Source organism: Epinephelus fuscoguttatus, linkage group LG23 (genome assembly GCF_011397635.1).
Source record: "Epinephelus fuscoguttatus linkage group LG23, E.fuscoguttatus.final_Chr_v1".
Classification (NCBI taxonomy): domain Eukaryota; kingdom Metazoa; phylum Chordata; class Actinopteri; order Perciformes; family Serranidae; genus Epinephelus; species Epinephelus fuscoguttatus.
The window spans coordinates 34,118,812-34,145,920 of NC_064774.1; the positions used below are offsets into that span (position 1 = coordinate 34,118,812).

A 27,109-nucleotide genomic window follows, 5' to 3' on the forward strand; every position below is an offset into this window, starting at 1 on the left:
ACACATTGAACGCAAGTGATGCGGGCGACACTTGAAATGCAATACATTGCTCGTGCAATAGGGGGTAGCAGAGTCACCGGTACATTCCGCGTGATATTCATATTTGATATTCAGATCAAAATGGCTACTGAAGAGGAGTGCATTCTGATGCTACTTTTGAATCGGCAGTGGCAAAAAAAAAAATCACGCAAAACTTAAGGATAGGCCTAGAAGGTGGTATGTCCATCCTCTGAATTGCAGCAGAGATGAGGATGGAGAGTTTGTCTCTCTTGTGCACACGATGCGAATCATAAATGAGGAGAGGCATTTTAAGTACTTTCGCATGTCTGCGCCAAAATTTGACAATCTCCTGGCTGGAGTGGCCCGCTTTCTCCCGGAGACTCCAGGAAACTATCGGAATCCTATTGGAGCTTCTCAAAGGCTGGCAGTGACTTTGCGGTACCTGTGCACTGGTATCAGCCAGCTGGCACTCTCGGCCAATTATAAGATGGGCACCAGCACCGTCTGTAGCATTGTTGAGAAGACATGCTGTGCCATCTGGGATGCCCTTAAGGAGTTTGTGGCCTTTCCTACAAGAGGCCAGTGGCTGGACATCACAGAGGACTTCTGGAGGCAGTGGCAGTTCCCCCTGTGTGTTGGAGCGATCGATGGGAAACACATTCGCATCAGAGCACCACCTCGTTCTGGCAGCGACTTTTTTCAATCACCCTTATGGCTGCCGCTGATGCCAACTACCGCTTCATTTACGTGGATGTTGGTGCATACGGGCGTGAGAGTGATGGAGATGTGTTTAGTCGCAGCACGCTTGCTTCCAATCTGGCAGAGGGTAAACTCCATCTACCCACTCCTGCCCTCCTCCCAGGCACCACAACACCCAGCCCATTTGTATTATTGGGGGATGAGGCCTTTCCATTACAGGAGAATCTGATGCAACCCTACCCAGGTGAGATAGATAAATAAATAAATAAATAAATAAATAAATAAATAAATAAATAAATAAATAAAAATGCATATAACCTACCCGGCAGCACACCTGTGCGCGCAATGGCACATGTTGGCCTTCTATTCAATAGCCGGCTTGTTTCATATGTCATTATTTTAGTTACAAAAGGCCAAATATGATAAAGGTAAATCTGTAAAATATGCTACAATTTAAGAAATACTCAGGTAACCTAAGCAGCCGAAAAAAAGCAATGCGCATGCCGAAAGAGAGGGGGAACGAGTCTGGATGGCTTCTGGTAATCTCATTGCCTATAGGTCTGTTTTTTTGATCATATAAATTAGTCCCACAAATAAAACAAACAAATAAAAAATGCATTTAACTTCCCCGGCAGCATGCCTGTGTATGCAAAGGCACAGTTGGCCTTCTATTCCATAGCTGGCTTGTTTCATATGTCATAGTTTTAGTACAGAAAAGACCTAATAGCAATAAAGGTGAGTCTTTAGTCTATGTAGTTTAAAATAGGCTACAGGCCTAATTTAAGAAATAAGCAGGTAGCATAGGCAGCCGAAAAAAACTTATGTTTCTTAGAAAATAAAGCAAAGAGAGGGAAAGAGAGGGAGAACTAATCTGGGTGGCTTCTGATAAACACATTGCCTATAGGTCTATTTATTTGATCACATAAATTAGTCCCACAAATAAAACAAATGAAACAAAAATGCATATAACCTACCAAGCCGCACGCCTGGGTGCACGCAATGGCACAGTTGGCCCTTGCTATTCCACTGCTGGCCTACTTCTCGAATGCGCTACAGCAATTGGTAATGCACACTGGCTGCCCAGACAAAACCAGAGCTTATTTAGTCTATGAAATCTAAAAACCTGTGTGTAATGAGTAGCCATGGAACATCAGGAGGCATCAGTGCGCATGAGCTGCCCTATAGGCTACTGTATAAGAAAAGAAAAGAAAAGAAAAGAAAAGACTTTAATAGAAATGAATTAAGAGATGCATGGCAACAGAAAATTAGACCAGCTGACAATAAATTAGGCTGAAAATTATATTTATGTCTAAGGTATCTGGGCCCTGCTATTACCCTATGCCATATGGAGCTGCAAAGTTGGTGTCAGCCAAGTCATCTGTTCTGTCTAGTTCCTGCATGACACTAATGACACTTACTTTTCTTCTCATTTAAGGCACGAACCTGCCGGATAGGAAGCGCATTTACAATTACCGACAGGCCAGGGCAAGACGTGTGATGGTAAATGCCTTCTGTATATTGGCTGTGCTCTTCAGAATACTCAGCCGTCCTATCGACTCCAGTCCTGAAAAGGCGGTGAGGATAGTGAAGGCGTGCTTGTGCATCCACACCTTTGTGGATATGACCTCTGACACTGGAGAGATCGAACCTGGAGAGTAGAGGCAACACGTAGCAGGGGACCGGAATATGGTTGACGGACCACCGTGTGCAGTCGACAGACAGTCGCAAAAAGCGGCATTTGTGCGAGAGAAGCGGACCAACTTCTTCTTGTCAGAGGCTGGTGCGTCCCCCCCTCCCCCGCCCCGCCCCAGTTCTCTGTACTATGTTTGGGTTGCACTGACCAATAAATTGATTAAGATCGCTCTGGGAACAATATGTGTTTTTATTGCTTAAAGCATTACAAATTACTTTAGCCTTCTTAGCCTTTTATGTGAAAGTTTTTTTCTGTCACTCTTTAAGTTTATAACGGGACACTGCCTTGATAATGATAATCAGGTGTAGGCCTGTAGCCCAATATCCACAGAAATTATAGGCAACGGTATGAAAAGAGGCTTGTTTAGTAATTTAGTAATTAAATTCGCCCATAATAAGCACATGACTTGACATTTTAATTTGTAGCCTAAAGGCTATGAACGAAACTCCTTTAAACTTCTTTTACAGACTTAACACATAACCAGTAACAAATGACAATGCCTGCATATAACATTTAGGCCTGACTGCATATCGGCCTAGCCATAATTTACTAGGGTTCGCGGCGCCACATCAGTTGTTTGATGTCGCACATCAATATAGCGCTCTGTTCCTGTGGGAGATCTTGTAAAAAAAGTACACAGGTAATTACAAAAAGTGACATATACGTCGCTCCTCTCTCTCTGTCCTCGTCGTCATCATCATCCTCATCGCCCTCATCATTTCCCTCACATAGTGCCTACACAGATGTGAAATGTACACCTGTCATACGTGCATAAATATCTGGATAAAGTGCATAGAAGCTATGCTTCGGCCTCCATCAATCACACATTCTCTCGCCCCACACACACACACACACACACACACACACACACACACACACACCCCTTACCGTAGTCTACATACAAAAAAACTGGACTCAGTAGTCCTATGTTTGATGTGCTCATTCATCCAGTTTAGCCGCTTCAAAATCTGAGGGCACCCAAAACCCATCTGCCACGCACCACTTTCGCAGGCCTTCTTCCACTTCATGTGTGCATGTCCGAATTTGTCCCTCACGTTCTTTCAATCTTTTTTTACGGTTTCAATGCTCTTTCCCATTGCTATCTCTTTCCATGCATTTTCTACTGCTATTTTATTAGAGTGCAGGGCACTAGAACTGTCATATAAATGGGGGTGTGCCCATCCAAGTTCGCACAGCTTTTCCTCCTTGCCCGCCATATTTCATACCTGCTTCTTCTGTGAATAACAAAAACTGGTTAATTTCAAGTACGTCGCTTGCATCATGTCCCCCGCTGGTAACGCATGGTATTACACGCATCGCTGCATCACATATCAAAAAAATGGACAACACATTTTGAGACGCAAGCATGCATCATGGCGGCCAATGCACCTCGATGCGTCACAATGCGTTCGCGTCTGCGTGCCTTTGCGTCGACTATGAAACGGCCCTCAGACAGTGAAGAGGCAGGCAGGAAGCAAGGGTATAGAGAGGGGCAAGACATGCAACAATTGTACGTGGCTGGAATTACACCAGGGAATTGCAGTTATGTGACAAGATCTGTAACCATTCAGCAACTTGGGAGCATCAAAACTCTACTGTTGTCCAAAACACACCAAACACTTGTGTTCCTTCATTTACATTAATATTGTAATTTTCTTTGAGTCATCCCCACATACAGTACAGGCCAAAAGTTTGGACACACCTTCTCATTCAATGCGTTTTCTTTATTTTCATGACTATTTACATTGTAGATTTTCACTGAAGGCATCAAAACTATGAATGAACACATGTGGAGTTATGTACTTAACAAAAAAAGGTGAAATAACTGAAAACATGTTTTATATTCTAGTTTCTTCAAAATAGCCACCCTTTGCTCTGATTACTGCTTTGCACACTCTTGGCATTCTCTCCATGAGCTTCAAGAGGTAGTCACCTGAAATGGTTTCCACTTCACAGGTGTGCCTTATCAGGGTTAATTAGTGGAATTTCTTGCTTTATCAATGGGGTTGGGACCATCACTTGTGTTGTGCACAAGTCAGGTTAATACACAGCCGACAGCCCTATTGGACAACTGTTAAAATTCATATTATGGCAAGAACCAATCAGCTAACTAAAGAAAAACGAGTGGCCATCATTACTTTAAGAAATGAAGGTCAGTCAGTCCGGAAAATTGCAAAAACTTTAAATGTGTCCCCAAGTGGAGTCGCAAAAACCATCAAACGCTACAACGAAACTGGCACACATGAGGACCGACCCAGGAAAGGAAGACCAAGAGTCACCTCTGCTTCTGAGGATAAGTTCATCTGAGTCACCAGCCTCAGAAATCGCAAGTTCACAGCAGCTCAGATCAGAGACCAGATGAATGCCACACAGAGTTCTAGCAGCAGACCCATCTCTAGAACAACTGTTAAGAGGAGACTGCGCGAATCAGGCCTTCATGGTCAAATAGCTGCTAGGAAACCACTGCTAAGGAGAAGCAACAAGCAGAAGAGATTTGTTTGGGCCAAGAAACACAAGGAATGGACATTAGACCAGTGGAAATCTGTGCTTTGGTCTGATGAGTCCAAATTTGAGATCTTTGGTTCCAACCGCCGTGTCTTTGTGAGACGCAGAAAAGGTGAACGGATGGATTCCACATGCCTGGTTCCCACTGTGAAGCATGGAGGAGGAGGTGTGATGGTGTGGGGGTGTTTTTGCTGGTGACACTGTTGGGGATTTATTCAAAATTGAAGGCACACTGAACCAGCATGGCTACCACAGCATCCTGCAGCGACATGCCATCCCATCCGGTTTGCGTTTAGTTGGACGATCATTTATTTTTCAACAGGACAATGACCCCAAACACACCTCCAGGCTGTGTAGGGCTATTTGACCAAGAAGGAGAGTGATGGAGTGCTGCGGCAGATGACCTGGCCTCCACAGTCACCGGACCTGAACCCAATCGAGATGGTTTGGGGTGAGCTGGACCGCAGAGTGAAGGCAAAGGGGCCAACAAGTGCTAAACACCTCTGGGAACTCCTTCAAGACTGTTGGAAAACCATTTCAGGTGACTACCTCTTGAAGCTCATGGAGAGAATGCCAAGAGTGTGCAAAGCAGTAATCAGAGGAAAGGGTGGCTATTTTGAAGAAACTAGAATATAAAACGTTTTCAGTTATTTCACCTTTTTTTGTTAAGTACATAACTTCACATGTGTTCATTCATAGTTTTGATGCCTTCAGTGAGAATCTACAATGTAAATAGTCATGAAAATAAAGAAAACGCTTTGAATGAGAAGGTGTGTCCAAACTTTTGGCCTGTACTGTACCTGCCTGAAACACCCTCTAGTGCACCAAATCCTTGACTGAAAATAGTCTACAACAAAAGCACTATTTCCTCTTGTTTAAGCTAAAAGCTGTAGTACCCACCTGTTTAAGCAAATAATTTAACTTTTAAATATATATCTATCGGCCGCCGATATTAGCAAAAAACGTGCATCAGCATCGGATCGGACTGCATGGAAAAATGCTGATCCAAGAACTCCGATCCAGTTTTTCCATGGAGCCCCATCCAGGTTTTCTGGCCAGCCCAGCGCTCCGCGATTCAAGCAGTCCATTCCAGTGATCAGCTCCAGCACTTACTATCAATCCACCAGGCCAGCATGCAGACACACAGGAAACAGCAGCACCAGGCTGGCACTGACACTACAAAAATAACTGAAAAGGAAAGGCTGCATTGTTTGTTAAATGTCAACAATGTTTTGTGGTGTTAATCTATTTTTTATTTATTAGGGGGGCAAAGCACAAGTGTGTGGAGTCTTGCTGCTATTTTAATTTCAATGTTAGACATTTTTACAGATTTCTTATGTTGATTTATTTTCTATTTATTAAGGGGCCAAAGCAGCCAAAGGAAACCAGCTATATTTTTTATTTAATGTTAATGTTCAAGTTTAAAGTTTGTTTATTTAACCCTGTTAACAATAAACAGGTCAGTTTCTCATACCAACTGTTGTGGATCATTCTAACTTACCCGATTAAGTAGTTGTTCTTAAAGTAATATCGCTTGATCAAACCTTTTCTAACATGACTGACAACAAAATAAGTGAATATGTATAATATGCGCTTGGATCAGATCAGTATCGGTATCAGCCAAAACTCCAGGCTGTAATATCGGTATCGGATCGGAAGTGAAAAAGCTGGATCGGGACATTCCTAATTTATATATTTGTGTTAGGGATGCATGATAATAGATTTTTTGCCAATATCCAATATGCCGATACAGAACAACTCATTTGGCTGATAACCGACACCAATATATCAATTTTTTCCCTCACCTAATTTTAGTGATCATCGAGTCTCTTCTGTAGTGGAATTTACATCATATTATGCATGAATACTCTTATTGTGATGGCCCAACAGCAGGTGGTGACATGAAATACAATACTTTTCAATGTATGCAATATTCATTCATTGGGCAAAATAATATATATCTATATATTTGTGTTGGGGATTGAGTTTTTGTTGTCTTACAAGGTCAAATCCTACAGCAGGAGAAAACTAACTCCATCTACACTCTTTTGGACTGCAGCATTACATTCATACATTATACAAATCAGGGAGGTTTGTTTTGGACGTGCATGAGAGGAGTTCTGGGACCACATCTCCCAGAGGTCCTCGACACATCCACACTATCATTGATGAACACAAAGATGCAAAGTTCAGAGGTCGACACTATGAAGAATAATGGCCTCCCTTTGTATAGGAGGTGCAGAGAACAGAGATAAGAAAGGGACAGAGAACGAGGGAAAGGATTGCATTTCCAAAGAGCCAAAAAGCTTCAGAGGGACAGACCTTGTGCTCTCACAGAGTCAGCAAAGTGGTTTATTAAGGCGGCGAGTACAGCTGGAAGATGCTGTCTCTAAGATTGGAGAACCCAGTCTCTGTCTGATGGACAAAGAAGCCCTAATTAAAGCAGGCAGCATGTCCCTCAAGTGGCTGCCCTACTTGGCTAAATGAGGATTTAGAATAAAGCCCAGAGGGAGTACTCCAGTTTATCCCTATGTTTCAAAGACATGGAGAGAGGCAGCACCTGAGTGGATGACACCAATGACAGACAACTTGGGAGGGGCCTCAGGCTTAACTACTGTAGCTATGGCAAATGATACAAAAAGGCAAACAGACCAAGCAGTAGAACCACAATCACATATAGTACAATTATTCTTACCCATGAACAAGATCCTATAATACCTGAACTCTTTCCAGTTTACACTAACACTTCCTAATCAGAAGAGAGCAATCCGCTTATTCATTGTATACACTGTATAAATATAGAAGAAGTTTCATATCTAGGAACTCCACATCCATCCTCAACTTGTCTTGGTGTAGGCCAGTGCCTTAGATGGCAGTTCCTCCACCATTAGAGGTGTAGGAGTAGGCGGGCTCTCAAGTTTGGTTGGTCAAACAATGTGTGACAGCTAATTAAGATAAATATTGAATGTTGTACAAGTGATTTGCTTACTTTGAATGTATAGCATTTATCATTAAGAGTCACATGAGACTTGGTTGGTATGAGCAAACTAAAAATCACTGTATATTTGTTGTTAACCTTGTCAACCCTCTATTCTACAGGCTGACCTAATAGGCCAGTTTGAACTGGTAAGGCGAGCTCCCATGATATAAGTGTGTGTGCAATGAGAAAATGGACTGGTTAATGAGGAACAGCTCCGGCACTATTTGAGCTGTGTAATGAGCATGAGGTGTTCGTGCTTAGTCTTTATTTTGTTTAACTTTGCTTTGTTTTAGAGACTGAAAATAAAAGTCTGCCTAATTTTCTCAGCATAACTCCCTGTCAGTGTGATGTATTCTTGTCCTGAAGTCTCACCATGCTTCCCTGCACCTCACCTTGCAACATCCTATGAGACATTTTTGGGAAATTTTGTCATAATAGGTGTATGAATTCTTGAGTTCTAGACAAAAACAGGGCTGCGGTCAAATAGTCTTTTTTGCTTAGGAAGGTTCCTAGATGAGTGGCCCGGAAGTATCTAAGTGGCAGCCATGATAAGCAGCGTTAGACACAAATTAATATCAGATAATCATATTGATTTACTCAGTCTCACTGAAACCTGGCTGTGTCAAGATGAATATGTTAGTCTAAATGAGTCCACTCCTCCCAGTCATAATAATACCCATATTCCTCGAGGCAGCGGCCGAGGAGGGGGAGTTGCAGCCATTTTTAACTCTAGCCTGTTAATCAGCCCTAAACCTAAACTAGATTATAATTCATTTGAAAGCCTCGTTCTTAGTCTTAGGGGAGTTTTTCCTTATCCGCTGTGAGGGTCCAAAGGACAGAGGGATGTTGTATGCTCTAAAGCCCTGTGAGGCAAATTGTGATTTGTGATATTGGGCTTTATAAATAAAATTGATTGATTGATTGATTGATTGATTGATTGATTGATTGATTGATTGATTGATTGATTGATTGATTGATGAGACTGTGTCTGACGTTAAGGTTTTTTCCTACTTGCCCTGCCGGGCAAGTACTTCTCAAATCTACTTGCCCCATCTAAATTCTTACTTGCCCTGCCTAAGAGGTTCTTTTTCTGGCTGTGTGGTGCATATTTTCGCACATAACTTATATCTTACATCAGCAGAGACGCTTAGCCAATGGAGGCAGCAGCACATAAAAAAGCAGCACACTGCAGCTGGCCCCTCTGAGGACAGAAACAGGAGAGGAAATACACAATTACAGGCCTGGAGTCAAGATATTTTTAGGGCAAGGCCACTTTGGCCTTTGATAAATACAAATTTATTGGGGCATCATGGCCAAAACGTGGGGCACCAAGGCCAAAACTAATGGCGCAATAACAATATGTGCTAAACAATGTATGTGCTGAAAAACAGTACTGAGTTTATTAAAACTGGGTGTGCATGACTGGGGATATATCTCGTTTCTTGTTGTTTTGATTCATGTGCCTTATTTTTTAAGTCTTTGAAATCTCTTTTTTGTTATCTCCTAGTTATTAAGAAATTATTAGAAGAAGAAGATTCTTTATTGTCCTTTCTCAGACAAAATTTGACCTCTGCATTTGACCCATCCTACTGTATACACTGGGAGCAGTGGGCAGCCACAGTGCAGCATCCGGTGACCAACTCCAGTTCTTTAGCCAATGCCAGTGGTCAGGGTCACTGACAGGAGTATTCACCTAACATAGCCTACATATCTTTAATTATATAATTATTTATATGTCTCTATGTATATTTTTACATAAATCCCCAATATTTAATTTGCCTTTAAAAAATCCTCTTCCTTCATTTAATTTGACAATGTTTATTGTATTGTATTATATGTATTAACTCTCTACAGGATCTTGTATGTTCTTTAATGTGTGTTCAATTTATTAAAAGAAAAAACAAAAAAACGTTTTGGTGAACCCTGCAGCAACATGAGCCCTCTTCCTCAGAGAGGATCTTTGCCTCCCAGTTTGTTCCTGTCGGCAGAGCAGAGTGAACCGTCTTTCTTCTCAGAGGATCTTTGTCCCATGAGAGCAGGCAGCATGCTGTTCTTATCTATCGCTCTGCTCTCCGTGTCTGCATTTAAAACAACTTTCACTGGCGATTTGACAGTCACTAGAAGCACATTATGACCCTTTGTAAAAGTTTCTGTGTGGTACCTGTGTTGTACATGAGCTAACGTTAGCAGCTAAGGACTGAGAGGCTGTCCGGTATGTGTGTGTGTCCGAGTCGGTGCTGCTTGCCCGATCGGGCATGTCTGCGCAGGGTCTGCTGGCCCGTCGGTTATTTTTACTTGCCCCGGGTATTCGGGCAACCGTTAATGTCAGACCCTGTAAGAGCTGGTCGAATTCTCCAAATTTTAAGGAAAGGTGCTTCAGTGCTTCCTTTCTAATCTCCTTTAGCATAGGGTACACTTAACCATCCTTTACAAAAGAAAAGGAGATAATTCCGTCCCACAAGTCCTTGCGGCGGCAATATTTGAAGCAACCAAGCGATGCCATAACTTGTTCATATGCTATATGTTTTGAACTTTCAACATTATGTTAAACTTAGACGCGATCTATGAATGTTTTGTTACTATTGGTGTACCCTCCGTCCACAGCTTTGTTTAACTTGTTTTATAACAGGATAAACAAATATACAATGCATTATTTTAATCTTCCGATTTTCATGTGAATGAGAAAAAACGAAAATCCACATGCTTTTCCCGTTTTCGTCTTCAAATGCCTAATTGAAATAGAAATGAAACCAAAATCAGAAACCTACTTGTTTTTCGCCTTTATTGTTATAGGCCTATTATCTGCCCCTATTGCATCTCAAAACATTGGCATTGGCTATGCGGATGGGATGTTCTGCTTCTCTGTGCCCCCCCCCCCTTTTCTCTCTCAACCCAACCGGTCAAAGCAGACGGCCGCCCACCTAGAGCCGGGTTCTGCTCGAGGTTTCTTCCCATTAAAGGGGAGTTTTTTCCTAAACTTGCTCTATGTGAAAAGTGCCCTGAGATGACTTTTGTTGTGATTCGGTGCTATATAAATAAAGTTGAATTGAAAAAAAAAAATAGATAATCAATGTGCCTCGTGCGTAAATGCGCATCTAATTGGTGTATCTGTAGATTTAAATAATCAATGAAGTTACTGCTTCCCACTTTTTATTCCCCTGTACAGTGTTTCCCTGTGGAGCTACTGTGGAAGGATCATAACAAAAAGAGAGAATTGGGCACTATACAAAAGACTGTAATGTTAAATGATATCTGCTTGAGGTTATTAAATACTTGCAGTGAGCACCCCACCCCGTAGCAGAAACAATAAGCGCGTTTTCCCATAAATAGACGCTGTGCGCATTTACGCACGAGGCACAGCAGCATCACTTCTATTATTTTTCACTTTTATTATTAATATTATTATTTATTTTTTTATCTATCTATCTATGCATTAGGGACACATAATATTGATATAACAATAAAGGCCAAACACAAGTTGGTTACTGGCTGTGGTCTAATTTCTATTCCAACTACCCATTTGAAGAAGAAAATGGAAAAAGCACGTGGATTTCCATTATTTTTTTTTTTTTTTCCCCACACGGAAAAACAAAATAATGCATTTAATATTTGTCTATCCTGTTATCCACCTTATTTTCAAACACGGAAGTAAATAGTGATCAACTTCTGTATTTTTGTGCGTGACTTCCGGTCAGCCGCCTTCCCTCATGCTTTCCCTCACCAGAGCTAACGGTGCAAGCTAATTTTTTCAATTTTCAATTGTTTGTTAGTCAGTTAGTTAGTTAGTCTGTGTATTTTATATAGATAACTGTGCCCACGTTTCCATCATCCGGTAATTGCTGGTAAAAATGATTCTCTCTAAACGCGAATAAATCGCACGTCAATCAAAAACTATGAACCAAAAAAGCACAATCTATCCCGAGTGAGACAAACTGCTTGATCCCTGTCTCCAGTGTACCAGCAGAGAACCTGCAGAACCAAATCAGCGAAAAAACACACTGGGCTACACAGCCTCTCTACCTGAGCAGCTGAAGCTGCAGCTCACATCCTCAACACACAGACACACAGACGGTGCTCCTGCATGCCAACCAAACGTGTGCTCAACTGTGATAAATAAATATGTGAGGTGTACGCTGCTTTTCTATCGACAGGTTGTTTTTATTGACTGAGTTGATTATTAAGCCAAAGTGATGCACGGATCGGTTCTGATAGCACCCGAATCAGCATGTACGCATCAACCATCCAGCCGTTACAACATGATTGAGCTAGCAAAGCAGTTTTGTGTTGCTATGTGTGGTATTTATTCAGTTTTGGGAAATCACGACATCTAGAAAGCATCAGTGGCTGCAGCTGACAGGGACAGCTAACACTAGCAGCAAAGCTAACATGAGGACGTCATCTGTTAAAAGTCTCCCGTTGTCGGATACGACATGAAACTACTCCAGTTAGCTCAATCATGTTGTAACTAAGACATCCGCTTGAAAAAATATTTTTCACAGACCGAGTTATTGAGTTATTACAGACACCGCTAACGGCTAACGGCTAACAGTTAACGGTTAGCCCAGCTAATCTACAATAACCATGTTATTAATTACAAAATGTGCACACAGAAATAGTAATGTTTGTTCAATCATTGTGTTTACAGACTTTAAAAACATCAGATTAGTCGCACAAAAAAAACGGAAGCTGGCTGCGTTCTGTTTTGCCTCCGTGTTTCCGTGAAAAATAAGGTGAATTAAACAAACAAGTTGAACACAGCTGTGGGCGGAGGGGACACGCACCCGTAACATATTCTCAGTTTCATCAGTCATTTATTCATTTGAGCATTGTTGTATTGCCAGCCTTTAGTAACATCATTAATTAGGTTAGCAAACTCAGTGCCCTCTTTTAAATCATTTTCGTTTCAGTTTGTGGCTAGTAGCCTTTGTTCCTTTTTTTAATTCAATTCCTTAGACCTTAGTAATTACATAATATCTTTCACCGTGTTGTCCACGTTTATATATCCTGCATGAAACAACATAATGAGAATGTATGAGGCGCATTATCTAATATGCGCTTTTTGTAGTCCATCTTCAGAACATTGTATTTTCACCACAGCAGACCCACATCATTAACATCCGCCATCGCATAATTACATAGCCCAGTTGGATTCTCTCAGCACCACAGTTATCTTTTCCTAAGTTCTTATGAATTCTCCTTCACATCTTCCCTTGACCTCGTGACGTTTTCCATCGAGGTCAAGAAAAGTGGTTAGGAAAAGACGAGGAGGAGCAACCAGAAAACACAAAGCCTCCAGCCACAGCTGGCATGGAGGCATAAAAAATTAAATAAAATTGCAATACTACAGTCAATCAGTTTTTTTCTAACCCCCATGCATACCATTTTTCAATACAATATCAGATCAGCCTTCAAACATCTACTTGTTCTCAAGCTGATTTTGGGCAAAAGAAAGCAAACAGGAAAAAAAGTGGTCCTTTATCTTCTTCTCCAGGTTGATTCATCAGAAAAAGCACTGACTTCAGAGAGACTTAATCCACAGAAATCCATCCTATGTTATTAATGCACAAGGGACGAGACAATACAACTTATCAGTATTGACGAGGTGCCCCCTGTGGGCTTTGATTGAGTGGCTGATAGCAGACAAATGCTGTTGATTTTCCCTAACTTGTGTTCCTCCGTGCCTTCATCTCCCCATCATCATTCTTTGACTGATTTATCTTCTCTTCTCTTCAGATTGAACACTAGAGCTTGAGCTGAAGTGGAAATAACATTAATTACTATTTTAAAAAAAGACAGGCTGGAACGATCAATCCTTCCCTGCCAGTTGATTGATGGGGAAATTAGGCAGGCAGAGATGAACATACCTTCTGCCAAGAACTGGGGAGTCCTACACTCCCGCTGACAGTTGCACTATAACATGGCAGCCTGATTTGTTTTTCACGCTCCCTTGCATCGTTCTAATGAGATATTTTTAGCCTTCCATGAGCAGCTGTGCATCAGTTAAAAGAAGAGAGAGTCTAGGGTGAATTCTTACAAATATACACATGCTTCTCTCATTACACTGCTGTTAAGCTTCACGGTTTCTTGTCAACTCTAAAACTTTCCTACTGTGTTTCCCTCATCGGAGGGGCTGAATATGAACTCAAACTTCAGTTGGAAGTAGACAGTAAGAGAGAGTAAAAAGCTTTTTGTCTCTACTGAATCAATAACAGGGGTTAAACACAGTGAGGTTTTATGCTCATGTAAAATAGAAATGCAAGGACATAAAACAAAACTCCAAACTCCATCTGTCAATCAAACACCAGCCTCTTGGGTGAAAAGTCGATAGTAAAAACTAAAATATAAGAATAACACATCCCCCCCTTTTGTAAATTTATGTTTCTTACCACATCTATTGCACGTTTGTCCATCGTGGAAGAGGGATCCCTCCTCACTTGCTCTTCCTTAGGTTTTTCCCCCATTAAAGGGTTTTTTTGGGGAGTTTTTCCTTATCCACTGTGAGGGTCCAAAGGACAGAGGGATGCCGTATGTTGTAAAGCCCTCTGAGGCAAATTGTTATTTGTGATATTGGGCTTTATAAATAAAATTGATTGATTGAATTGATTTAAAGTTTGATATTTTTTTTTCACAATGAACAATAATGGAACTGTACCTGAGTGACCCATCTTCTGGGGTGTTTTCTTACCAACACATACAACAAAAACAGCTTCTCATAAAAAAAAGTTTCATTACATTACATTTCAATGAACACAAATTCAGTCATACACATTTATAAAACAATCTCTAATGTAACCTTTCACATGAAAAACATATTTCAAAAAACTGCTTCAAAAGCATTTTACTATATAATTATTCTCTCTCCAATATCTATTTTATATTGCTGTGAAATCATCAACAAATTTCTCCTTCAAGTTTGTCAAAAACTATATTTTACAAGATTACCTTGAACACATCATGAGAACCTTACAATTTACCTTCGCCCAATACTCTATTATTTATTACAATGCTATTACTAACATTTTTACTGAATTGAGCATTGAACATTGAACACTGAATATTAACTACCTCTCCCTCTGATTTTAACAGGGATTCGTTGTTTACAATGCAGCATTATCAGGGTATCAATAGGGTGCATCCGCTGACACAACAATAGTGAGTTTATTGCATTCTTTTGTCACCGGGAAAGATCTTAGTTTGCCCCTAACACTGGGATGCCAACTGAGATAACATAGCACTGAGATCCCAGAGCCTATCTGCCAAACAGTCATTGTATTCTTCTTGTATCTGCTCATTAATTTAAGTTTGTGACCATTAGTCTGAAGCCCTGTTTTTTCAGCCTGCGCAAAATTGATGTAACACAACAGAAAAACATCAGCCACTGCTATCTTACTAACCATCTTACAAAGAGCTTGTTTAGTGTATCTGCCTCCCAGTATGTCTCACCAGAGTAGAATTTTCTGGTTTGGGGATGGGAGAGGTAGACAGCATATTGCCTGCTCCGTCCTGTGGGCTGCCTTTTCGAGCACAGTTTAAGCTTTATATATTACTGTCCAAATGTAAAAGGTCCAAATGTATTTTACGAATCGTTCAGTTTGTAATGCTTACCAAACCAAAAGCCTCGTACAGAACGGTTCAATACAAATACATGTATTGTTACCCCCATAGAGAATAGTATTATTCTTCTCAGCTAACTCTTGGCAAGGCAGCGAGTAAGTGTATTTCCCAAAATGTGAAACTATTGCTTTAACATTATCCACTGCACACCACACAGAGATTGTTTGGAAACACACATCTATAGAGTCTGATGTATTCCAACTGGATGATCTACATTCACAGCAGAAAATAGCATGGTGGGATTTCTGAATAAACGAGTGATGCTGGTGTAAAATATTAAGTGCAATCAGCTTATAGTCTTTGACGTAAGCAATTAGGGTCAGGACACACAGGCAAGAGAGACACTACTTAAACGGTGACAAACACAAGGACATTCTCTCAGGGGTTTCTGAGTCATCATTTGTGTTATTGTCAACAGGGCTGTATAAACTGCTTGCTGGTCATCCCAGTCATAGGCCATATGGGTCAGCCAGAAACTGAGGGCTGAGCTGTGAATACAGTGACAAGACACTCAAATACCATTTAGATTGTACACATGGCGCACACCACCACTTTGTGTTAGGTCTCTTTTTCCCTTTCTGACACACACATACAAACGCACAATATATCTCACTTGAGCCTTCTCTTATGTCTAGTCTTAGCAGGGGACTGTGTAAATAGCATGCTGAGCCCCTGACATTAGCTGCTAAGCCAACCACTGGCACTGCATATACACCGGCCAGTGGTGTGTGCTCTGATAGAGCACTTTAGACAGTCCTGTGTTATGTGTATGCATGTAGAGGGAAGTGTGTGGGAATTGTTGAGCAAAACATGTCTGAAGCAAGGGATTCATACAATACTGACAGCATCATGCAGTGGCATAATTAACAGCACAAAGATTGTAATATACTTCAACGCCTATATTACCCCACAGACTATATTTAGTGCTCCATCTCTTTTGTTTCCATGGGAATGAAGAGTTCACGGTGAGCGGCTGGGGCCTCGGGTATTTTCCAGAAGCAAAATGACAGAATGGCTGGCTCCTGAACCATAGCTAGCTTTTCCACAGCCTGGTGGGTTTGTCAAGTGATCATTTCCACTCCGCTGAGTCCAAGCATCACTAGGTCTGTGTTTAACCACTGCCCTAGTTTTCCCTTCATACAAGCCTGTGCTGTCAGTGAAGACAGGCTCTCAGTTGAGTACATCTGGATGATGTTTAGTTACATGTTCTGTGTATACACACACACACACACACACACACACACACACACACACACACACAAGGTCATTAAGTGACAAAGCAGCGCTGTGAAGGAGTAATTAATAATGCACAGAAATATTATATGATAGACCACCTTCCACCATCTCTCTCCAAGTCCCTCTCAATCTTCCTTAAATGCAATAAGCAAGCAGCATTATCATCAGTGCTGCTGCACTCAGGGTTTCTTTTATCCAGTTTTGATGACAAAAATCTGTTGTTTTACATATTTAAATCTCTCCTCTTACAATGTCTGGTAAAAATATTTCCCTCTGAAAATACAAAGGCCTAACATTGTGTCCTGACAGCAAGCAAGTGCCTCTCTGTCCATGCTGAATCCTTTAAATATGCACTTCCGTAACGTCATTAAACAAATCTCTATACCTCCCAGCTGTGCTCTCATGTAATCAAACCATGCACAGTATCAGCTGTGCACACAAGATCATATTTAAGACATAACCACTATAAAGATGGGTGAGTACTTGCTGTCTTCCTATGTTTGTACCATTTTAACAGAAAACCTTGTGATATTTACTTGAAATGTAGGTTACAAGGGGTGGTCATTACCGGAAACTTTCAGCTCCAATTTGTGGGTTGGCAGGTTGAGTTCAGGTCATTGATTAATGCATATATTTGGGTTTAGGGCAGGGTGTATTGGCTCTCATAACAGGCGACAGACTCACAAATCAGTCTTTAGACACTTTGCTTAACTAAAGACTGATGACTTTCTCCCTGATTTTGTGTTTAGATGGGCGGATACAATTTCACAGTTTAAAAAAACTCCCTACGTTGCAGAACCAATAGTAAATCCGCAGGGCGGTCCTTCGGTGGCTTGCTGAACTCTTTTGCTCGTAAACATAGTCCGACTGCATTAAAAGTCGCTGTAAGTCCTTCATTTCCACAATCTGGTGGACTGAGCACACGTAAACAGAGTTAAATCTCTCGGCATCCATTTTCAAGCTCTCTGTGTGTTTGTTTGCTTGGGGACAAGAAAAGGGGGAGCGCACATTTCCGGGAGGGCGTGTCCTTTTCAAAAATGCAAGAGGCATTGCTTTGTTGCCGGCATTTTTCTCCAGTGTGTTAAACACACTTTAAAAAGGAGTGTCCTCAGACTACCAGAAGGCGGAGATCTCTGATTGTTTGGTGGTGAGACTAAACAGGCGAAGGTAGTTTGGGTTTTAAGAAAAGGCGACCAGCACATCACTGCTGTCTATATTTACACAAACAAACAACCAAATCTCACCCAAAATCCACTACTTTGCCAGGACCTGTTTGGACTGACTCATAAGAATCTCAACAAGCATTGGATGCAAACTTTTGCTACTTCAACAATTTCCTCGATTCTATGGACACATTTTAGTGGAACCTCAAGTACGTCAAGTAAGTTTGAGGTCCCGGCAATGATACATGGATGTCTGAAATGCTATTTTCATCATTAAGTAAGCATCCTCAAAAAAAAGCACAGTATGAGTATCACAGGCTGAGATGCGTGCGCTGCTATGTCTTGCAAACCTAGGACCCAGGAGTCCCAACCCTTTACAATACTGCAACTGATATCTACATGTACAGGTTACCTTACTTAGATTAAACTTCCAAGTCTACTTATTAATTCAGAGTACCACAAGAAGATTTAACAGAAATAATATGGTCAAACAATGCGACTTCAAACATGCAATCATTAACAAAATAACACATAAGCAAAAACAAGTGCTGAATACCGCTTGTTTCTTGAGAGATAGAATCTGACATGTTTTACACTTTGGATCCAATCAAAGTGGAGTCTAGACCTTAAGGGACAATTCACCCCAAAATCAAGGATATATTTTTCCTCTTACCCTTAGTGCAATTCATCAATCTATACTGATAAATAGCACTACAGGGTTAGGGTAAGAGTAAAAATGAACTAAAGGAGTTACATTAATGCTGCTCTCAATCCAACTAAATATTCTGTATATTTCAAGTGATGGCACAAACACACTCTCACAGGATACAACTCTGTACTTTCTAGAAGTAGAGACTATCAGGATTAAACAGGACAGGAGTAAAAGGTCTTATATATTAATGGGACCTTTCCAGCTAAATAAAGGATAAATACACTCTCTTCCTGATGTTGTACTTTATGAAAGCTTTAGTAGAGTCACGTGGACATCCCTTGGACGTGAACTGCATTTGGTGTGAAGCCAGAGGTTTACGGCCTCTCCAATTAGATGGAGCTTCCTGTTTAGGTTTTTTCATAACACAGCAACAGCAGCAGCAGCAGCGTTGGCAGGGAGTCTGGGGTTTCCCCTCATTGAATGTGACCTTCAGTTCAGCCTGCCTGCTGCAATATCTTTCAACTGGTCAAACAGTAAACTACTGTATCTGTCTGTAGTAGGAACATAGTAAAAAAAATAGGGACATTGGGGCTGTACATTATGACCTATAAATAATACTGAGATATTTTTTAGGCTTTATCACAATACACAATATACATCTCAATATTTTGACATCTCCTCTAAGCAACTATAGGATGACTAAAATGCTAAACTACTAAACAAGCTACTGTTACAATAAAGTTAATAAAGTACTGTTCTAATAAATTTAAATAAATGACTGTTGCAATAAAGTTAAATAAAGAATTGTTATAATGAAATCAAATAAAGTAGTTACTGTTATAATAAAGTTAAATACAGTATTGTTATAATAAATTTTGTTAAAATATTGTTTTATGAAGGTTTATAAAGAATTGTTATAAAATATGAAGTTAAATAAAGTACTGTTATAATGAAGTTAAAGTAGTTATGATAAAGTTAAATCAAAGTATTGATATTAAAGTTAAATAGCAGACTGTTATAGTAAAGTTAAATAAAATATTGTTATAATAAAATTTAATAAAGTTTTGTTACAATAAAGGGTTGTAATACAGTAGATAGATAAAGTGCTGTTATAATAAAGTAAACAAATTACTGATATAAGAAATAAATCAAAGCGAAACCGCTGGTGCTTTTATTCTGAAGCATCCTGCAAGTCTTGGGCGAGAAACACCAAAGTGTCACGGTGATGGCTTGAAAAAATGAAATGATTTGACTTTTGATACTTGATGTTTGCAATACAGTCATTTTATACATCCCTCTTGGAGGCGCAATACATTGAGTATAATCGATATATCACCCCAAGTGACTTCTAAAATGATTCTGTCTCATAGTTTTCATACTTCTGACCATTATTTGTAACAGTTTTGAGAATATTGTAATCACTGCAGAGCTGTAGTACTGGAGTCCTGTCTCAACCACAGGTTCAGTGTCAAGGTGTTTTCTGTTATTTCAAACTTGTTTCAGTGCCTATTCCACTAGGGGTGCACCAAAATGAAAATTTGTGGCCGAAGCCGAAGCCAAATAAAATTAAACGCTTGGCAGAGTACTGAATACCAAAGGCCGTTGTTTAGTTTTTCATTAGTTTTTGCAGATGAACCCCCTCCAGATTAGTGTTGTCACGGTACCAAAATTGGGACCCACAGTACGATACCAGTGAAAATATCATGGTTCTGAGTAGTATCACAATACCACAGCGAAAATGAGGCAGATGTGCCGTTTGTCATTTATAAAAAGATAAATCACTTTTCTATAATACATCAATGATATTTCAATGGAATAAATTACTTAATGACTTATTCATACTTCAAAAACAGCATCAAGAAGTGATTAACATAGGGGGGAGCGAAATAAATAAAATAAATAAATAAATAAATAAAATAAAAATCAACCAGCCACCCTCCTCCCCTGACAAGTAAAGAACAATCCCTTTATAAGTAAAGAACAGTCCCTAAAGTGCGGTGAGGTTTGCGGACCTTTACCTGCCACAAAGAGAGTAATGTGAACGGCTCGTTTCTTCTCTGACACGTCACATACCTGTGTGCTGCCACGGCTCGGCTGTCCAGGTACTTTTGGGCAGTCATGACATCAAGAAGAGGACATTATTGGAGCCGGACTTCTCCGTCGCCGGTAAGCCTTATCTTGCGCCGTGGAGCACTATGGCCGCCGTATTTGACAGGAATACATTCCTGTCTGTGTCTGTGACCCCCATTTAACCCACAACTGGCGGGATTCACCTTTCGTTTCTGCTGCTGGTTGAAATCCATACTCACACAGTGTGCTGAATGATTTGTTTTGCTTGCACAAAACTATTTTTTGTCGCAAATGCGAGTGCAGTGACCTATCGCAAAGATCGGATATCGGAAAGATAGAAAATATTGCAATATCTTGTGTGCTGTAAAGTGGTTTGAAAAAAATGAAATTGGAATCGGACAAAATCGGAATCGGCCATCGAAGCACTCTGCAAATCGGAATCGGCCCAAAAAACTGTAATCAGAGCAAGTCTCCTTGATAGAGACAATTTCAACAAGTGCACAAATCGGCGTCATTATAACTCACATGAAGCCAGGATAAATCACACACAGGACTTAAACACTATTTTGTGAGGGCTGTATTGTCTTTGCAATTTATTGTTTCTTATCTGTGAAATAAAAGTAAATAAAAGCTTTGGTTCCACTGAGGGAAATGTTTTTCAGCTTACAAAAATAAACAGGAGGTCTGCATCGCTGCGACATGTAGTTACATTTCAGGGGAGGTGCACATCAGGCTACGGCGTAGGTTACAGCACAAGATCTGCATCAACATAGAGCCTATGCCGTAGGCAGGCATCGATTCAACCAGAAGTATAAATCCTGCTTTATTCTGTTACTGTTACATGTTACATATTCTGAGGAGGAGTTATTTTCAATGGACATTAAGACCGGAGTGATTTAAATATGTTCAGACCTTAACAGATTTTCCTGGTCAAAATTCAAATAAATTAAAAATAGCTACCTGATAACTCAAACCCTTGGTACAAACACCAGAACAACTATGCTGTCAATCATTCTCATGGCCTTTCACACATACATACACATACACCTTCACCTTCTCTCATCTTTCCATTTTCACTCTCATTTTCCCCTTCAGGTGGGAGAGGCTCAGGCTCAGCGAAGGCATTCAGCCAAAGCAATCTGAGCATGGAATCAATCATGGACTCCCTTTCTATAAACATCTGCCCTCCTCTTTCTGCACTCCTCCTTTCATCACTCATGTTCTCCCCTCACCTCTGGAGCTACAGCACCAATAATTAGACCCAGGAACCACAAGCTTTCTCATTGAAGCTTTCAGTTTTTCACCACATTGGCTAAGAATGATCGGAGATCTTGCTGTATCACTGAACCATCCAGAAAAGCTGTATGGATAGTCTCTTTTTAAAGCCACATGTACTCCCCCTCTTGGCTTTTCTTCAAGCAGCTGTTAGGAAACCCCCCTGCTTTCCAAGTTAGACACTACATCTGCTGCCACTGTGCGATCGCTCACCATCACTGTGAACCTTTTCATCTCCTTTTGTTTGTGGATTTGTGTGTTGTGAACTCTCCCCTCAGCCCATTAGGGTCTTGCGTGGGGATCAATCAGCGGTCCAACATCCAGACAGCAGGGTTCTAGGCCCACACTGCACTGATAATGGAGAGAATAAAAAGGGTGAAGAGAGGTTTTTCCCCCAATTCTGCCACCATGATGCCTTCACTGGCTTGTGTTTGACTGTGAAAGACAGCGCTATGAGTCATGTACAGCTCATCAGAAACCAGAGGCTGTGGTTGATATCAGAGAATGAGTCACAAAAGGAGCTGCTGGCCTCCTTCATGTTGTGTCACTTTGATAAGTGGAGTTACAAAAGTGAAAAGCAATGGAAATTGTGAAAGCGAAAGTGAATTTAAAGCTGCAGGAGTAAGATGTGGTGTGCACAGCTACTACCATTTGAAACCTGACCACCTCTTGCTACTACAGACATAAAAAAAGAAAAATGGCAATGGCTGGAGAAAACATGTATAGTCACAAAAAGAGGAAAGTGGTTTGTGGGGTGACATTGCTAAAAAAGGAACAGTATTAAATAAAAGATACGGTCCCAGAATAACCAGTTGCCACAGCCCCAACAGAGTTAACACAGCAACATGTTGTATGACAGCTTTACAGAGCATGTACTTACCCCTGGCAGACAACTTCTTGGTATTGATTATTTTGGCAGCGTATTCCTGCCCTGTGGAAATCTTCATGCACCGTCTCACCACAGAGAAAGCACCCCTATAAAAGAGATAAGGATCAGTCACTATATGGCAAGACTCACCCTAACATACAGGACAGATACATTAACACTTTTATCTGACACATTATCATTGAACAGTGAATTACTGGATTACAAGAGCCATCTTACACATTCTCTGCAATCAGTACATTTACATGACATCAGAGAAAAACCATTTACTGTGTTAGTCCAACTAAAACCAAGGGCCACTTGCACAGAACACCTTGATTTAAGATTTTCCTTTAAGTCCTTGTTTCATAAAATAAAATAAGTTGCACAAAACACCCTTAAGTCTTCTCCCTAAGGATTTCTTAAAATGTTCACTTAGGTATTTTTAGTTTTCTCCTTGTAAAGACCTTAGCAACCAAAGCAATGTAAATTAAAAAAAAAAACCCTAACATACCTCTGAGTCTACCTTAACTGCAACATGACTGAATTTATGGTAGCAAAAGAAAAAAAACAAACACACCCAGAGAAGACTGCTCTGCAACCAGGAGAACCGGATAGATAGGCTTCTGATTTTACACTATAGATTTGACTAAATACATTTTTGTTGCAATTTCTTCCTAAAATTGTTTTCTGGTATTTGGGGATCAAATTTGTACAAACAAACTTTGTAGTTTGTGCTTTCTATGACTGTATTCCTTTAGAGAAGGAACTAGAAGGACTAGAATTAGCAGCACTCAGGGCAAGGTGAGCGCATCTGTAGAGGACAAAAGTAGCACAGTCGAGAACAAGATGCTTCAGGTTTGTCCTTGCGGCTGGCAGAAAGTAACATCAATAAAAGGCCTCAGAACTCATCAAGGAAAAAAGAAGTGTATGGCAACGAAAGGGCAGAGTAGCCGCATTGATCAGTACTTTCTAAGAAGTCAGTCGAGTCAGTCAGATGAAGTCCAGCGGCAGGTAGAAAACCACAGTTCGCAGGATATCAGTAACACTGCCACTGAGGAGGAGGAGGAGGAGGAGGAGGAGGAGGAGGAGAGGGTAGTAAGAGAGGACGCAGGTGACACTGAGGTCAGTATGCCAGTCAGAGAGAGAAGATTTTCTTGTGTAGTAGCGCAGAGATTAGCTAGCTACTTAGAAAGGAATAGCTTAATAGATACTTTGGTGCTGCCTTCTAGTTGGTGCAGAAGGCAGGGATACCAGGTTTTGCAGGATATTTAGAGCATACTTGCATGATCTGGCACCAGATTGAGGCAGCGAAGATTAAAAAAGGGACGTGCATATAATATTTTTAGATCTTGCAAATGCGTTCGGTTCAGTACCGCACAGCCTCATTTGGAGTGCGTTTGACTACTTCAAAGTGCCACAGGTAGTTGTTAACTTAGTGAAAGCATATTTTCAGGATATTAGGTTGTGTCTGAGTACGGCAGGTTTCACAACAGGTTGGCAGAGGCTAGAAACAGGCATCATGGCAGGGTGTACAATTTCTCCATTAGCATTTACTATGGCGATGGAAGTAATCATCAGCACTTCCAAGTGGGTGGTAGGATTGGAGAGACGGCAGAATGGGTTGTATCTTCCACCAGTTAGGGCTTACATTGATGACATGACACTGGTGACCACAACAATGCCATGTAAAAAGAGCTTACTAGAGAAGGTAAATAAGAACCTCAAGTGGGCCAGCATGAAGATCAAGCCTAGTAAGTCTAGAAGTAGTGATAGGAAGTTTGTCATAGGTGATGAGGAATTCCCAACAATTAGGGAAAAGTCAGTATAGAGCTTAGGTAGGTGGTACAATGTGGAGTAAAATGATGAGGAACAGGTGGTGAAATTTATCAAAGATGTGGCTGGAGGACTGGACAGAATCGATAAATCAGAACTTCCAGGAAAGTTGAAGTTGTGGTGTTTGCAATTTGGGCTATATCCCAGGTTAATGTGGCCATTATTAATTTATGAAATTCCAATATCCATTGTGGAGAGAACTGATAGGTCGGTTAGCTCCTATATTAGGCAGTGGTTGGGGGCTCCTAGGTGCCTAAGTAGTGTTGCATTGTATGGAAAAAGGATACTTCAGCTGCCAGTATCTAGTCTGACAGAGGAATTTAAATGTACCATGGTCAGGACAGAGCTCTTGTTATCTGGGAGTAAGGACGTGGTAGTTAGGAGTGTAGTTCCAAATCCAACCAAGGGAGAGAAGTGGAACCCAAGGTCGGCAGTTCAGGAGGCAGAGGCAGCTCTTAGGCATGCAGAGCTTGTAGGTAATGTTCAGTTTGGCCGGGGGGTCCTGGGGCTTGGCTCAGGCAAACCGGTATGGAGTAAAGCAGGTCTCAAAGATAAAAGAAAGCTGGTTGTGGAACAGATACGTAGACAGGAAGAGATATTAAGGGGTGCAAAGGTAGTGGCCCAGGCTAAGCAGGGACAGTGGTTGAATAGGGAAAGTGTAGAGAAGAGGAAGCTTAGTTGGAGGGACCTGTGGAGTATGGATGAGAATCATATTAGATTCCTGGTAGGGGCTACATACGATGTGTTACCAACCCCCCAGAACCTAAAACTGTGGGTAAATGGGGACCCATCATGGCCACTGTGTTCAGGTACCACAACCTTAAAGCATATTTTGTCAGGCTGTGAATTTAGCTTGTCACAAGGCCGATATACATGGTGACATAACCAGGTGTTGAAAAATTTAGCTGCAGGCATCGAAGGGAAACGAAGACAGGTAAATTCAGAGGGTTTTAAGAATAGGAGTTTAGCAATTCAGTTTGTCCGTGAGGGGGAGAAATACATAAGGGATAAGTTAGTAAGGAGGCAAGGGTGTGGCCGTCTAGAAGATGCTTGTGATTGGGAAATGCAAGTAGATTTAGTAGGGGGAAAGCTTATTGTTCCCCAGGAAATAGTTTGTACCAAGCAGAGGCCTGACATAGTGTTGCAGTCAGTGACTCAACGGATAGTTTATTTCATTGAGCTGACAGTTCCTTAGGAAGACTCAGTGGAAGAAGACTATGAAAGAATAAAGCTTAGCTATGCAGACTTAGGAGCACAAGCTGAGCAGCGAGGATGGAAAACTAGGATTTGTCCAGTGGAAGTGGGGTGTAGGAGATTCATAGCAAGATCAACTGTCTCGCTCCTGGGGGAACTCGGAGTGCGGGGACAGAGTTTGAGGAAGACAGTGAAGGAAATGTCAGATGAAGCAGCCAGAGCTAGTCAGTGGATTTGGATGAGGAAGAATAATGTCAGTTGGGGGCCAGCAGGGGGAACTACTAAGCAGGGTACATAACTCCTTGAGATCAGGTGGAAAGATCCACCAATCAGTCCTCTCAGGAGAAAATCCAGGAAGAGGAAGGTTATTTAAGTGTGGGAGTGGCCTATTTGAATCCCTTTTTTTGAGACCATGCTGCAAGGTGAGTGTGTTTGCTGATCCTGTGAGTTTATCCATCTCCTTTAATTTTAGTTTATGTTGGAGTTATGCTATGTAGCGTGTGAAATAAAGTATGGTGAATGTGCTAGGAAAGGTAGTATCAGCACAGTCTCTACCTGGAGCTCGCATGAACGGAGCCTGGGTTTGCTGAAGGTGGCAGTGCTGTTTGGGCTGAGTAAGCCATGTGTAAGTAAGGTAAAGGAGGTTGTCGGGTTGGTGAGGGGAGCAGTGAGACTTGGCATTAGGGGAGTGTCTCTGGGATGCCAGAGATCACTGTCTAGCCTCCTAGAGTGTCGTGGGAACAACTAGATAAAAGAGAACAAAAGGACACGCACATCCTAGAAAAGACTTAGCCTAGGTGCTGGACCACAAAGAGGCATCAATGGAGAAAAAGTTGAGTCCGCACACTAGATACAGCTCCCAAGATTTAATCTGAATATCACGGCATCTGACGTTTCGGGCACAGGCCCTTCAGACATGTCTGTTTCTCTGACATGTATTTGCTTTAGGGAAACTGGTACCATAGAAAGGTATTCTTCATTCATGAAAGGTATGTGAATGAAGTTGTTTTTTTTAAATGATACCAGCAAGTGTTAACATGACATCTGTAAAAGGCACAGGTGATGTTGCAGACAGTGTAAAGCACCAATTGAATAAAGATTTCAGCACTAACTCTGACTCAGTGATTTGCTTATTACAAAAATGCTCAATAATTCATTACAACCCTTCCCTGCTCCTCTCTTGAACATTCATTGATTAATTATCTGTAACTACTTATCCTGTTACAGGGTTGCAAGAGGGCTGAAGCCTATCACAGCTGACACTGGTCAAGAGTTAGGAAACACCCTGGACAAAACACCAGACTATCACAGGGCTGACATATTAGCC

At 41.1% G+C, this 27,109-nt stretch overlaps 1 protein-coding gene across 12 annotated transcripts in view; it reads right to left on the reverse strand.

Annotated features, from left to right (window-relative positions):
• The window catches only part of camk2d1 (calcium/calmodulin-dependent protein kinase (CaM kinase) II delta 1), a 216,301-nt gene that overhangs the window by 183,858 nt on the left and 5,334 nt on the right, over positions 1 to 27,109 (reverse strand). For all 12 annotated transcript variants that reach the window (XM_049568860.1, XM_049568856.1, XM_049568862.1 and 9 more), the window contains exon 2: positions 22,768 to 22,862. In XM_049568860.1, coding sequence (XP_049424817.1) covers positions 22,768 to 22,862 — 95 coding nt within the window. The remainder of the gene's footprint in view (positions 1 to 22,767; positions 22,863 to 27,109) is intronic.